We start from the raw sequence: 12,733 nt of genomic DNA, 5'->3' as shown, positions 1-12,733 counted from the left end.
AAAGTGCTTAAAACAGGGACACAAAAGTGTTCAATAAATACTCTCCAGTTTGATTATTATTAAAGATTCCATTCCAGTGTCCACTCGGGCAGTCAGGCTGACACCTCATTCGCGTGTCCCTAGTTTCTCCCAAGCTTTTCCAAGTCTGGGACATCTTCTCAGCCTGTTGCTCTCAGTGTGTGACCGACAGGGAGGCAGCACACCTTCAGCTGATAATCGAAGAGACTGAGACCCTGAGTGCACACACACGTGCTCACACAACACAGGCACATGTAGCTTCACCTTTTTCTCTGCCACTCATCGCTGACTGGGAAAGGAGCAAGGGCTTCTGTCTCCCTCCACGAAGCTGCACCAGTCAGCTCCGGAAGCCACCCAGCCCAGGGTCGGGGCACTGAGACCCCTGAAGGCAGGCACAGTCACAGCCATTGCCATCCACAGGCAGAGGGCCCTGAGCACTTGGAGGGTGGAGGGAGGAGGGAGCGCCCTGCCCATTCTGTCCTTCCACCTGCATGGCAAAGGGAGGCCCTCTCCCACACACAGCCTGGGTTCCGCAAGCCATGCAACGTCCAGCCTCATCCACTTCATACCAGTGCCTGGGCCATTTAGCACCAGTACAGAATCAGACCGTAAACGGGCTTGAGGCCACAGAACTGGAAGGAAGATCTAACAATCACATTCCTTACTCAGCGGAGAAAGTAAGGGGCCATGATCACTGGCAGCATTTTAGAGATGAGAAAGTAGCAGACACCCACGCATGAAGGCAGGAGAGCCCCTGCTGTGGTGGGAGTCACCTGGGACGGGCCAGCTAAGCCTTGCTCCAGACACCTTAGAACCCTGGAGGCCAAGGTCAAAGGCAGGAAGCCCAAGGGAGGAGTACCCCAATCCCCAGGGGTGAGGTTTGGTGCAGTGGGACGGATAATATTCCCCTCTGTGAAACCCCCACCCCGCCCCTCCGTGAGTTCCCAGCAGGGTGGGGCCCAGGGCTCCAAGCTGGAAGTAGGTCCCTATCTCATGGAGCTATCAGATGAGACATCACGATCGGAGTCCTCAGCCTCGCTTGGCGGCGGCGGGTCGCTAAGCGGGACCGCAGTGAAAGCAGGAGACTTTCTAGAAAAAAACACCAGCTGTCACCTTGGGGCAGGCAGGAATCCTGATGAGGCTGGCTAGCATTCCTCTCTCCCTTGGCCTTATTCTTGGGCAGGCTGGTGAACACCATCTCTGACAAGGACAGGTGGCCCAGGCAGATGAGGGTGGAGGCAGGGTGAGGGAAGCGGGGAAGGGGAAGGAAAGCTCTTGTACCCCACTGTGATGGGGGATATGGTCCCTGTCTTTATCTTGGGGACTCTGGGAGGCTCAGAGAAATATCTCAGATCACAGGGGCACACCTAGGTGGCTCAGTCACTTAAGCATCTGACCTTGGCTCAGGTCAGGATCCCTGGGTCCTGGGAGTCTGATGCTCCCTCTCCCGCTGCCCCTCCCCCCACTCATGCTTTCTCACTCTCCCAAATAAATAACATCTAAAAAAAAAAGATCTCAAATCACAGTATGAGAGATGTTGCCCGAGCCTAACTGCACAGGCTTGCTGGCCCCAGCTTTATGTCCTTCTATAGTATTTTGGGGACTTCTTAAAATTTACTTCTTTGTAGAGGCAGAAGGTACACAGGGCCAAACGCACAAACTATGGCCCTAACTTTAGATACAAATCCGCCACCACACCTGTTCTGTTCCTTGGCAGTTCTGAGCTGCTTCTGACCAGGGAACCCCCCAAGCTGGTGGTACTGGGAGGTCATCCAGCCATGAACGGACGCACACCCATCACCCCACTGTTGAGGGACAGAAGGCCAGGGGGCCGGGCTGGACACGCAGGGTGCCCCCCCCCAAGAGCCCCATGTCCAGATGGGACTGATCCTCAGGCTGTTCAGGGCCAACCCACCACATTCCCTCCCTGCACGGGAGCCCTGGTGGAAGACATGGCGGGGGGGCCCGGGCCCCCACCTCCAGGGCCGGTCCTCACCGGTCTCCCGACTGCGTGATGAGCCGGCGGCAGGTCTCCATCTGCACGTCCAGCCCCCGCTTCATGCTACACATCTCCATGTACTCGTGCAAGTGCCGATTCATGTCATTCTTGGCCGTGGCCAGCTCCAGCTGTGGTGGGTGAAGGGGAGGGCCCTGCAGGTCAGCAGGGCCCTGGCCTGCACCCCCAGGAGGCGAACATGCCAAGAACACTGCAGGGGGAGGTGAGGGGGCCCCGGGCGCCCGGCAAGTCCTCAGATTTAAAAATCAGTCTGCCCAGTGAGAGGGGACCCACTGTACTGTCATTCTGTCTAGCTTTCCTGGGCATCTTTGCCTGCAGAGGAAGGCAGAGGTCTCTGCTACGGGCCTGCCTTCTTGCAACTGATCCTCCCTGACAACAGGAACCAAAGTGCGGGCAGGACAGAGAGCCCGGGGCGGCTGTCCATGCAGCCTGGCTCCCTCCCTGGGCTTCCTGCGCGGCCCTGTGCTCCACTGCACCCCGTCTGTCTCCCTCACTCATTCAGGTGCTTCTGGAAGGCCAGCCATGGCTTATTCATCTCTGCCTGCACAGGTCCAGCACCACACTGGGTGACTTAGACTTAGAGAACTTCATGACAAGCCTCGTGGCACAAAGGAGGAGACCTGCCTGAGTCACTCGAAGAGGCTCCATCCTCCCCAGAGGGCTCTCCGGGCTCTCATCTCTCCTGTGAGCCATTCGCAGCATTTCACAGAAAGACTGTGGCCACACCCAGCGCCTTACTGGTTAGATGTACCCCGATTCAAGAAAGGTTCCATGGTGAAAATGTGGGCTCAGAGATCAAGGAAAAAATGACCTCCCTGGCAAAGGTAGGGCTGAGAGGCGGGGCAAAGGCGGGAAAGATCTGGGCCAGAGACAATCTTCAGCCTCTCTTTGTTTTGGGTACAAAGGACAGGGGCCAAGCAGAGAGGTGGAATCAAACTGCTGGACGGTGATCTGCTAGACTGCCCCAGAGCAAAGATAAAGGGTAGGAAACTCCCCGTGAATAATCCCAACTGGAAAGAGGAAACCACCCAGAACTAATCCCAACTGGACAGGGAGAGGATGGGAACTCAGAGAAAGAAGTAAAGGGGTCACAGGGCCCGACAGAAGAGATGGTGGCCTGGCTGCGGCAGGAGCCCTAGCGGGCACAGCTCACACAACAGCCGGGATTCCAGAGCCAGGGTGTGAGGGCGGGTCATGCGACTGCTCTGTCAGGAAGACAACAGAGGTCACTCACCCGCTCTTGTGAGGACTGGCCACTGCCACCACCCCAGCTTCTCCAGCTAAGGAGAGCAGGAGGGGAAGGGGCCAGCTGCTAGAGCCTGTCACCGGTGAGGCCAAGAAAGACAGAAATGAAGCAAGTATATTCTACCCAAAGACAAGGCTAGGACTGCCACCAGTGGCCTCTACACCATGTGTACGGGTCCCCTTCACACGTGAGGGAAGGGAGCCACCACAAGCCAGGAGGCACCCAAGAGCCTCCACCGAAACCCCCAGCCTCACTGTGAGACTGGAGGGCAGGGCAGGGCTGCGGCCCAAGGGACTGGAGGGAGGCAGGACAGCAGGAATTCCCTCCCACTTTCCACCTGGGCCCTGGCTTTACCGCTGATAACGACACTATCAGGATGAGTCACCAGGGCCAGCAGCAAACCCAAAGCAACTCAAACCACCCCCCCCCAACCCCCGTTAGCTCTCAACACCTCTCCTAAAGCCATCCTCCTGAAAGAACAGAGGGAGCCTGCGGGATGGGTGTCCTGAGTGGACAGAAAGCAGCTCTCCCCTCCCCCTCCTCCGTGGGGAGCAGACACCTGGCTGCCGGCCTTTAAAACTCAGCCCATCTGCCTGTGCAAGAAACAAAAGCAGGTTCAGCTTCAAGGAGCAGGACCGAGTGAGGTGTGTTGGGAGAACGCACAAGTAGGAAAATCATCTGTCAGTCCCTTCTCAAAATGGCAGCAGTGTGAGAACAGCAAGGGCATAAATAGGCCACGGGAGCTTAAAGAGAGGCCAGGAGTTTTAGAAGCCCAGGGGCCTCCTCTTCCCCACGCCGGGGCACTCAGGGCTCCAGGAACGGCCCTCTCCAGGAGCGGGAGGTGGCCGAGAACAACATCCTGCACTGCCGCCCCGTAGCTGCCACAACGCCACGCTCCGCCCTGCAGACCTAGCTCCAGCTTGGAGCCCTAGCCCCCCTTCTCCACTTGGGAAGGTTACTCCAGGCTAGGGAAGGACCACAGAGGTTCCTCCGGCCGCTGAAGGGCTGAGCTGAAGAAACAGCAGAGTTCGAGTCCACTCAGTGGCCTCTGCTATGGCCGCAACAGTAGGAAAACTAATGAGCATTACCGCCCCGGGGCAGGAAGCCTCCCAGGCTGACAGGCCCTGCCCTCAGCTCCGAGCAGGCCTCGCTTCCTCCGATCTTCAGACAAGCCTGTGAGCGGGTAGGATCGAGAGCCCGCCCAACAAATGAAGAAACAGGCTCAGAGGGTGCAAGCAGCGCATGAGCAATTTCAAGTGACAGGGCTGAGACTGGACCCACATCTGCCTGCCACCCCCCCCCACCGCAGAACAAGGTCTTAAGGCCCCACCCCCACAAGAGAAAGTGTCTGGGGTACCCCCCAATCCCCCGTCACAGCTTCAGACACCCCAGCCTTACCTCTATCTGGTCAATAGTTTCCTGATATTCTTTCTCCCGGGTTTTGAACAGGGACTCCGTATCTTTAATCACCTTCTCCAAACTGTCTTCCTGCTGCTGGAGCAAAAAGGAAAGCAAGGGAGGGGAGGCCAGTGGGGAGGGTGGGATGAGGGCATTGCACAGGGCCAAGGTGGGGAAGAGAGAGAGTCCTGTTAAAGGAAGCTGGAGACAGCCCATAGAAAGGAAAAAGGACGAGGGGAGAAGCAGGCAGAGGATGAAGGCCACAGAGGGGAAGCAGCAAGGAGTGCAGGGAGCAGAGGGGAGGGAGGGGACAGGCGGCCAACTGGGGTCTGGCAGGGGCGGCAGGACTGGCAGGGGCCCTGAGGCTGGGAGGGGCCGTTACCTCTCCCTGTGCCTCTGCAGCTGCCATGGCATAACCTGAGAAATCCTCCCAAAGCAGCAGGGTCTCCTCAGTCTCCTCCCAAGTCAGGCTGTCACAGTCGTCCTCAAAATCATACTCTCTCCTAGAGACAGGGAGCCCGCCGTCAAGGAGGGCAGGGGCTTTTCTTCGGGCAGCAGCAGGCCGCTGTTGGGGCATTGGGCAGGGTGGGGGGCGAGGGGGTGCCTCCGGCCTCGGGGCAGGGGTGCCGCTGAGGGGTGGGCCTGCAGGACTCGGGACTCACAGCTGGCTGAGCATGCGCTGCATCTCCTCGTTGATGCTGAGGGCTGTGCTCTCCTCCTCATCCCCATCGGGCTGGCGGGGCCCGTCACTCTCCGACAGGGAGGTGTCCTCCTCGATGGCAGCCTTGCGCTCCCGCTTCCGCCCCCCCATGGATGGGACCTTAATGGGAGACAAGTGCAGAGACTACAGAGACGAGGCCGGGTGCGTGAGGAGAAGGGCAGGTGGGCAGGTGGGCGCCGGCAGGGGGTGGGTGGGGGGAGGGAGAAGCGTGAACCAGCGGGAGGGCAGGGTGGACAGAGAGAGAAGACACAGTTACAACGACAGGAACAGACGCCGGAGTTACCAAGAGACAGGCAGACACACACGGATGGGGGCAGGGCTGCAGACTGAGAAGGAAGAAAAAGGAGAAACAGAGAAAATAGGGCAGTAAGATCAGGAGAGAAATGGCCTGGGGCAACCACATCAGATGTGCAAAATGTCTACAGAGGATTTATTTTCTTAAAAAAAAGAAAAAAGAAAAAAAAAGCCCTTTCTAATGAAATGACCAAACTGAAAGGAAAGTTTTGGGCTGCAAGGAGGAGGTGTATACAAAGGAAAGCCTGAATCACACATCCAGATCTGGAAAGTCGGAGAAGGGGCAGAAAGAAATGAAGCAAAGGGGGAAGGGCAAGGAGAACAGAGACAGGAGAAAAAATCTGGGCCCAAAAGCCCAGCGGGTCAAAACTGAAGGCCTAGGTGACTTAGAAACTGGGACTGGGACATTAAAAAGCTTGCATGAGAGCAAAACTAACCAGCTTCTTCTGTGGAGAAAGCAAAAGAAGATGAAAGGAAGAGAGGAGAGGAGGTGGACAGAGGAGAGAGAGAGGGAGGGGAGAGACGGCATTAGAGACGGCTTCCGAACCTTCTCTTCAGAGGCTGTTCCTTGCCCCCCAGCCTAGTCCCACTGAGGGGCCCCGGTGCCAGGGTGAGGCCCCCCAAGAAGGAGGGGCCGGCGCTGACCCGGGGGGCGGGGGCAAAGGGGCTCTGGGCCAGTGCCCCTTCCGTGAGGAGCTGAGGCACCGGGCAGGTGCAGCAGGGGCCGGGGGCCTGGGAGCAGCCCCGCCCCCTCACCTGGAACATCTTGATCATGTCCTCGCAGTTGCGCTGCTGAGCCACGTCGCACAGTTTGGCGGTGATGTCGATGCGGCGACAGATGTCCATATCTACCTTCATGGCCTTTTCCTGGATCTTCGTGTCCAGCTCAGACAGGTTCTGCCCAGGGAACACACGGTGCCGTAAGACAAGGCCCAGTGAAAGCCTCAGCCTTCACGTCACACACCGCTGCTGTGTGTCACTCTTCCTGGACGCCCTCCCCACAGCATTCCCGCGCTGCTCAGGCCACGGGCCCCCTGGTCGGAGGGGGAGCCCTTCAGTGCACGGCCCGGAACCTGCAGGGGCTCCCCCCGGAACTTATGCTCCCAGAGAGAGCCCACTGGGAGCTCCAAGAGTGGAGGAAGTAGTGCACGAAGAAGAATGGCTACCACTTATTCAGCACGAAGTCAGGGCCAGCACACCCCTAAGTGCATTCTCATCTCTGGACTTGCCCTACAAGGTACATGCCCTATGACCCCATCCCACAGAGGAGGGGGATAGAGCAGAGCAGTGACGGAATGCAGAAAGCCCCCCCTGCAGGCCGGTGGCAGAGTGGGGATTTGGGTCCTTAACCGCAGCTTAGGGCCTCCTGGAACGACGGCGGAGGCCATACTGCGCCCCCCCCCCAAAGGACACCGACACCGAAGCTTCGGTTCCTTCCTTTCCTCTTGAACAGGGTTGGGGGGGCACAGCACGGAGTGGTGGGTAAGGGCTGTGGCCAGGAGAGCCACAGGCCCAGACCAGAAAGGCCTGCTCTGCCGGTGCCAGGCGCGAGGGGGCCGCACTCACGTTGCTCATGAGCCCCTTGAAGACCACGAGCTCAGCCTTCAGCTGCTCCACCTTCATGGCCAGCTCCTCCTGGCAGGCGTCAGCCTCCTGGGCTTCCTGCAGTCGGGGAGAAAGCCCCATGAGCGAGCCATGCCACCCATGTGGGGGGCAGGTAAGGACACGGAAGGGCCCAGAGAGGACTGGGCCCAGGGCCAGTGACTGGGTGAGGGGACACAGCGGGGACGGCGGGAGCAGCCCTCACCTCCTGGAGCTCGTTCACTCGCTCCTGCAGCTGTATCCGCACAGTGTACTCCTCTTCCCACCTGGCAGACATGGGGGACAGGGAGAGAGCCTAGGTGCGGGGTCCTGCCCCGCCCCGCCCCTGCAGCTCCCTGCCCCCTGCGCCCGCCACCACTTGCACTCAGGCCTCTCTCTCTCTAGCTCTGCTGCCCTCGGTATACAGGAGCCGTGGGCAGGACCAGCCGGCGGCCCGCGGGTGGCCAGCTGCAACTGTCGGGTGGCTCCATGCTTCCTGGCACACCAGCTGTCTTCCCGGAACGTCCGGGCCGCGCCCCAGGAGCCGTACTTAAGAGCAACCGCAGCGCCTGTCCCACTCCGGCCGTGGCTCAGCCAGCTGCCCGGCTGGCCTCCTCCCCTCTCGTGCCCGCACCAGACCCCCAGACCCGCCGGCCCAGCCCCCCACATTTGGGGGCCCAGATCCAGTCTCCTGCCTCCTGCCCGCTCCAGCCCAGGGCTCCTCCAGCCTGCTGCCCTGCCGCTTGTGGTGCCATTTCACTGTGGAGAAGCAGCGGCAGGACACACGCCACAGCAACAAGGCTGGTCAAGAGCCTGGTAGGAGACACTCAAATTCTGTCCCCCAGCAAAGGTCCAGAAACTGCCCCCCCAAACCGGAGCCCCTGCACAGGAGTCCTGGAGAGGAGATGGGCCTGGCCCTGAACCACGAAAGCAGTGGAAAGCAGGAGCCTGGGATGTCCCAGGCACCCAAACATCGAGGGCGAGGGAAATCAGAGTAGGAAAAAGAGCCTCATTCATCTGCTGGGTGGGAACTAGCAGCCGCATCCCCTACGCTCCAGGATTCTGAAACTAGGAGCACAAGCAGCTAAGAGGACCCCCTGACTGCCCCCCTGCTATGCAGGGCCAGGGCTTCCACTAGACAGGAGTCCACAGCAAGCCAGCGCACAGGTCATGGTGCAGCAGAGGCGGAAGGGCAGTGCTGGAGCGGAACGCTGCAGGAGGACTCAAGACCCTGCGAGGGTGCCTGGGCTGGCAGAACTTCTCAGATCCCACTCAGACAGCCTATCACCTCCTGCCACTTCTTCCAGGCTCAGAAAGGAGGGACGGTACCATGAGAGACACTGCGGGATCAGAAAGGTGGCCAGAAGCCACAGAGAGGATGGCAAGAAAATGAAAGCCTGACAGAGCAGATTCTGCAGCCGTGGGACTCTATCCTCCCTGCCCTGCCTCCATCTCTCCCCAACCTCACCCTCCTCTCCCCACTGGGCTCTGCCCATAGCCTCTTCCCTCCAAGCCCTCCTGCTCCTTACTGGGCTCTGCACTGCAGTGTTCCTAATAATAGCACCCCAACGTCACCCACTGCCCCTCCCGCCTGGGCAGGGGAGAGGCAGCTGGTTCGGCCACTACGCGGCCAGCCTGCCATGCGGCCCAGCTTTCCGGCCTCTTAGCTCTCTGTCCCCCACCCCACTCCCTGCTGCCCCCACGTCCTTCCTCCTTTTGCTCTGGTGTTCTCCCTCTGATGGTCGGGGCCGGTGAGGGGTCCCAGAACCATCAAGTAAAATAGTTTCATAGTTCAGGCATATTTATCTTTCCTGGGCCTGTGGTTTCTTCATTGACAACCTGAAGGCATGGGACGTGGTGCCGTCATACCCTGAGTCCATAAGCCCCTGGAGGAAGCAAGCCTGGCAAGGGGACAGCGACCCTGGGCAAGATGCATTGGGAAAGGCAGAAAGCAGCAAATTCCAGTAGAAATTTAAGTAAGGAAGTTAGGGGAGGTTTGAGATGAACAAAATATTACAGAGTTTTAAAAAAAAATCTGAAAATAAATTGCCTGGAAGCTTACTAGAATTCTTTAAGGTTTATTTATTTATTTTTAGTAATCTCTACACCCAACGTGGGACTCGAACTCAGAACCCTGAGATCAAGAGTCACATGCTCTCCTGACTGAGGCAGCCCGGCGCCCCTGGAAGCTTACTAGAACTCTACTGTTCTCCAGCCAGACTTTCCCACAAACAGGTTCCTTCTGACCTCCATTCCAATCCGGTCTCACTTCCAAGGTTCCCTTGACAGGGGCAGAATTTGAGCAATTTCCATGTGTTCTACCTTACTAAAGACCTCCCTCCCAAATAAACGGTACCCTCGAGCAAAGTGAGGAAGCAGGGGCCATTCCTACACTGGAAACCAGAGGCCAGGACAAAGAGGTCCACCCAAGGTGGCGCACAGCAGGGAAGCTGAGAACAGAACCCAGGAAGCCTCAGCTCCTTCCCAGTTCAGTGCTCAGGCTATACCCATGCCTTCCAGGCCACGGACAGGAGCTATGGTGTTTTCAAGGGAACAGAACAAGGGCACAGGATCTGGGGTGGAAGAATGAGGAACCACCAGTGTCACGTACCACACACCTCTAGCTGCAGGGCCCTCTGCACAGCAGCATGCTGCAGAGCGATGAGCTCACCAGTCCCCAAGGAATAACTCTCTGCTGCCCTGGACAGCTGGACCAAGGACAAACACTCTTTCAGTTAAGGAAAAACAAATACCCGAGAACAGCAGCTGTTTCTATGGTTAGGCATTCCAGAACTGTCCGTGTTCGGCCACTGACCGTTGTTAATTAACTCCTGCAGGGGCAGGGGCTGGGGCAGGCTGGTTCTGGGGGGCATGTGAATGATGGCTTTAGAACTGAGACTCCCAAAGGCACTTATAACGTGCGCTACATACGACGAAGGAAGCCAGCATGAAGACAAGAATCAGCGTCAGAAAGTCTGCTGATTTGCGATCTGCTAGACTCTGGCTGGTTACAGCTCCCTGAAGGCTGCCCCCAGACCCAGGGGTAAGCTCCCGGAACATTCAGCCAAGCCCCAGCTGACACACCAGTATCCGCCACACAGGGCTGCCTGGGTAGTTCCCAAGACTGCCCACAAGGGGTCAGAGTAGCCAATGAAGAGGTTAAACGTGATGGCTCCCTAAATAAAGCCTCCTCCGGACCTGTCATCTTCCTCCTCAACCACGGCATCCGCATCCGTGGCGGAGGGCTGGCTGTGCTCGTGCTCCTTCCTAATGGCCCGGGTTCTCAGGCCTCTAAGGATATACAGCCAGCGCCAGCATCACATCCCTTCTCCTGAGACCTGGCTGCCCTGCCAGTCCCCCGCAGAAAGCCAAATCCTCATCCTGGGTCAGCACTGGGCTTGCCCCCCAGCTGCCTTATACTCACAGGGTGTGTCCAGATTCTCAACTTTTCCACGCACTCGGTTCCTCTGCTGGCTTCGCTCACATTTCATCATCCTTTGGCTCCTTGCACTTTCACAGATCCCCGCCCCCCTGCAGCTTCCACAAGTCCTATGATGACCAGCAGTCCCTTTCCCTAGGGAATTCCCTTCCCCCTTATCTCTTTACTTTTCTTTTTCTGACTTACTCCAAGCAATGTTCCAAGGTCCCAGAGCCCTTCCTGTAGAACTGGAGTAGGCACCCAGTTTCCATCAGCATCACCTTGGGAAACCCAGAGCAGCAGCAGGACCGCCCACTGGAAGATGCAGGCCCCCCACCCCCTAATTTCACTTAGACTCCCAAGTGAAAGTTATATCCCTGATCTCTTACTTTTGATCGTATGCAGCATCTACCACAAAACTGCTGAGGGCGGGGCCTGGAGAGGCTAAGTAGTACCCCAGATGTCTACCCACAGGTAGACGCGAGTCCCTTTCACACGGCACACAACTTCACAGTGAACCCAGTCATCCAAACACTGCAGCCTAGATGAGACAGAAAAGCCACAAGAAAAATATGTACGCCCCACAGTACTCAGCTCTGAGGATCCTTCTTCCGGTCACCAGTGCGACTTCTGCATTCCCTGTGGATTCCGGACTTCCTGTATCCAATGCCGTCTGTCTACTTCCAAGCTCCTCCTTACACAGCAGGAACTTTACTCTCATCTTACTCCTCCCTACCTCCTCTCCCCGACCCACACCTGGTCCCGGCCCCATGTGTGCCATGACGCTGAGCCCCGTCCCCACCTTCCCGGTCCCCTACCTCCGCTTGTACTCGTCCCGCTCGCGCTTCACTTTAGCCAGGACGTTGTAGAGCGCGCGGATCTCGGGGGTGATGGTGTCGATCTGGACGCCCACCCCGTCGGGATGCACCCACGACAGGCCAGGCCCTTGCACCAGCGTGGGCTCCAGTCCCGGCCCCAGCCGGCGGGCGTGAGAGAAGGACCAGATGGTGCCGGGCATGAAGCGGGCAGACGAGGAGTGGGAGGTGGAGGTAGAGGTGGAGGGCGACGAGTGGCAGGCCGAGGAGGGCACGAGGGGGCCGGCTGGCGAGCGCGCGGGCGACCCCAGCACCCGCGCCGAAGGGGTGCAGACGGCGGCGGGCCGGGCGCTCAGGGGCAGCCCCAGGGGCCGGATGGGGCTGACGAAGCCCGTCTGCACCGCCTGGTCGCGGCGAGCCAGGCCCCGCCGGCCCTGCTTACCCTCCTCCAGCGCCTGCTGCAGCTGCTTCTCCAGCAGCCGGTTGCGGCGCTCCAGCTCGTGCACCTTGGCCAGGAAGCAGCGGAACCGGAGGTTCAGGGTCTTGAGCACGTTGATGTTGGAGCCCAGGTCGTTGCGGAGAGCCATGGCGGCGGGGGGCGCCGGGCCCGGTCCGGGCGGCGAGTAGGCAGCCGGCCCGGGCGGGGCGAGCGGCGCTGGGGACACGTCCCCTCCCCCGGCGAAGTGGTCGCCTCCCAGAGGGTCCCCCAGCGGCCCGGCCAGGCCCTGCTGCTCCTGCTGTAGGAGAAAGAGGTTGGGGCCGAATAACGGATTCATGGCTGCGTCTTCTGCTGGGAGACAGAGACCGCTACAGAAGCAGGGATGGAGGGCGAGGGAGAAGAGCCAATAAGGCGCCGGGGGGACGCAGGCGAACCAATCAGACGGCCCGATGGAAGGGGCAGAGGTCAGGGGGCGGGGCGGGCCAGAGAGGAAGCCAATTAAAGGTTCAGTTGGAGGCCTGCACCTGGACCTTTCCGGGTCCAAGGCTGAGCGGACCCGGTCCATGCCCCCAAGCCAGGGTGACAGAAATAAAATCCAGGTCCTTCGGTATTCCATGGGTTCTGGTGGCAGGATGCCCATCCTCCCTACACCTCTACTGCCCTCCTGTGGTCCCCAGAGTCCAAACACCAGGACTCTCCCGCCCTTGGGACCCTGAGGAGACCAAGAGAGGATTTCTCAGGATACCACACTGTTTCCTCTCTTCAGAGGGGGCCCTATCCCACCCT

General features: G+C 59.0%; 1 protein-coding gene across 10 annotated transcripts; it reads right to left on the bottom strand.

Moving 5' to 3' along the window:
• Window positions 1-29: 29 nt before the first annotated feature.
• Window positions 30-12,318, bottom strand: IFFO1 (intermediate filament family orphan 1). 10 transcript variants are annotated; one of them, XM_046011034.1, is made up of 10 exons: window positions 11,512-12,318; window positions 7,502-7,562; window positions 7,261-7,356; window positions 6,451-6,591; window positions 6,132-6,140; window positions 5,342-5,523; window positions 5,062-5,182; window positions 4,680-4,775; window positions 2,015-2,145; window positions 30-1,107 (listed from the first exon to the last, which is right to left on the bottom strand). In XM_046011034.1, the coding sequence occupies exons 1-10, from the start codon at window positions 12,282-12,284 to the stop codon at window positions 1,005-1,007; spliced, it is 1,713 nt and encodes a 570-aa protein (XP_045866990.1). In that variant the 5' UTR covers window positions 12,285-12,318; the 3' UTR covers window positions 30-1,004. The 10 variants fall into 10 exon arrangements, 8 of the variants coding, with proteins under 8 accessions (XP_045866990.1, XP_045866991.1, XP_045866992.1 ...); XM_046011035.1 differs by having other exon boundaries at window positions 4,680-4,772; XM_046011036.1 differs by having other exon boundaries at window positions 5,342-5,499.
• Between the last annotated feature and the right edge of the window lie 415 nt (window positions 12,319-12,733).

This window comes from Meles meles, chromosome 7, assembly GCF_922984935.1.
Source record: "Meles meles chromosome 7, mMelMel3.1 paternal haplotype, whole genome shotgun sequence".
NCBI lineage: Eukaryota > Metazoa > Chordata > Mammalia > Carnivora > Mustelidae > Meles > Meles meles.
This window is presented reverse-complemented; position numbering and strand designations above follow the sequence as displayed.

Excerpts from the sequence above, each read along its gene's own strand:
- IFFO1 (XM_046011034.1), bottom strand. The coding sequence starts at position 12,284 with ATGAATCCGTTATTCGGCCCCAACCTCTTTCTCCTACAGCAGGAGCAG. Across the intron at positions 7,357-7,501 it reads GAGTGAACGAGCTCCAGGAG|GAAGCCCAGGAGGCTGACGC; the intron begins GTGAGGGCTGCT and ends CCCCGACTGCAG. Across the intron at positions 2,146-4,679 it reads AAACTATTGACCAGATAGAG|CTGGAGCTGGCCACGGCCAA; the intron begins GTAAGGCTGGGG and ends CACCCACCACAG.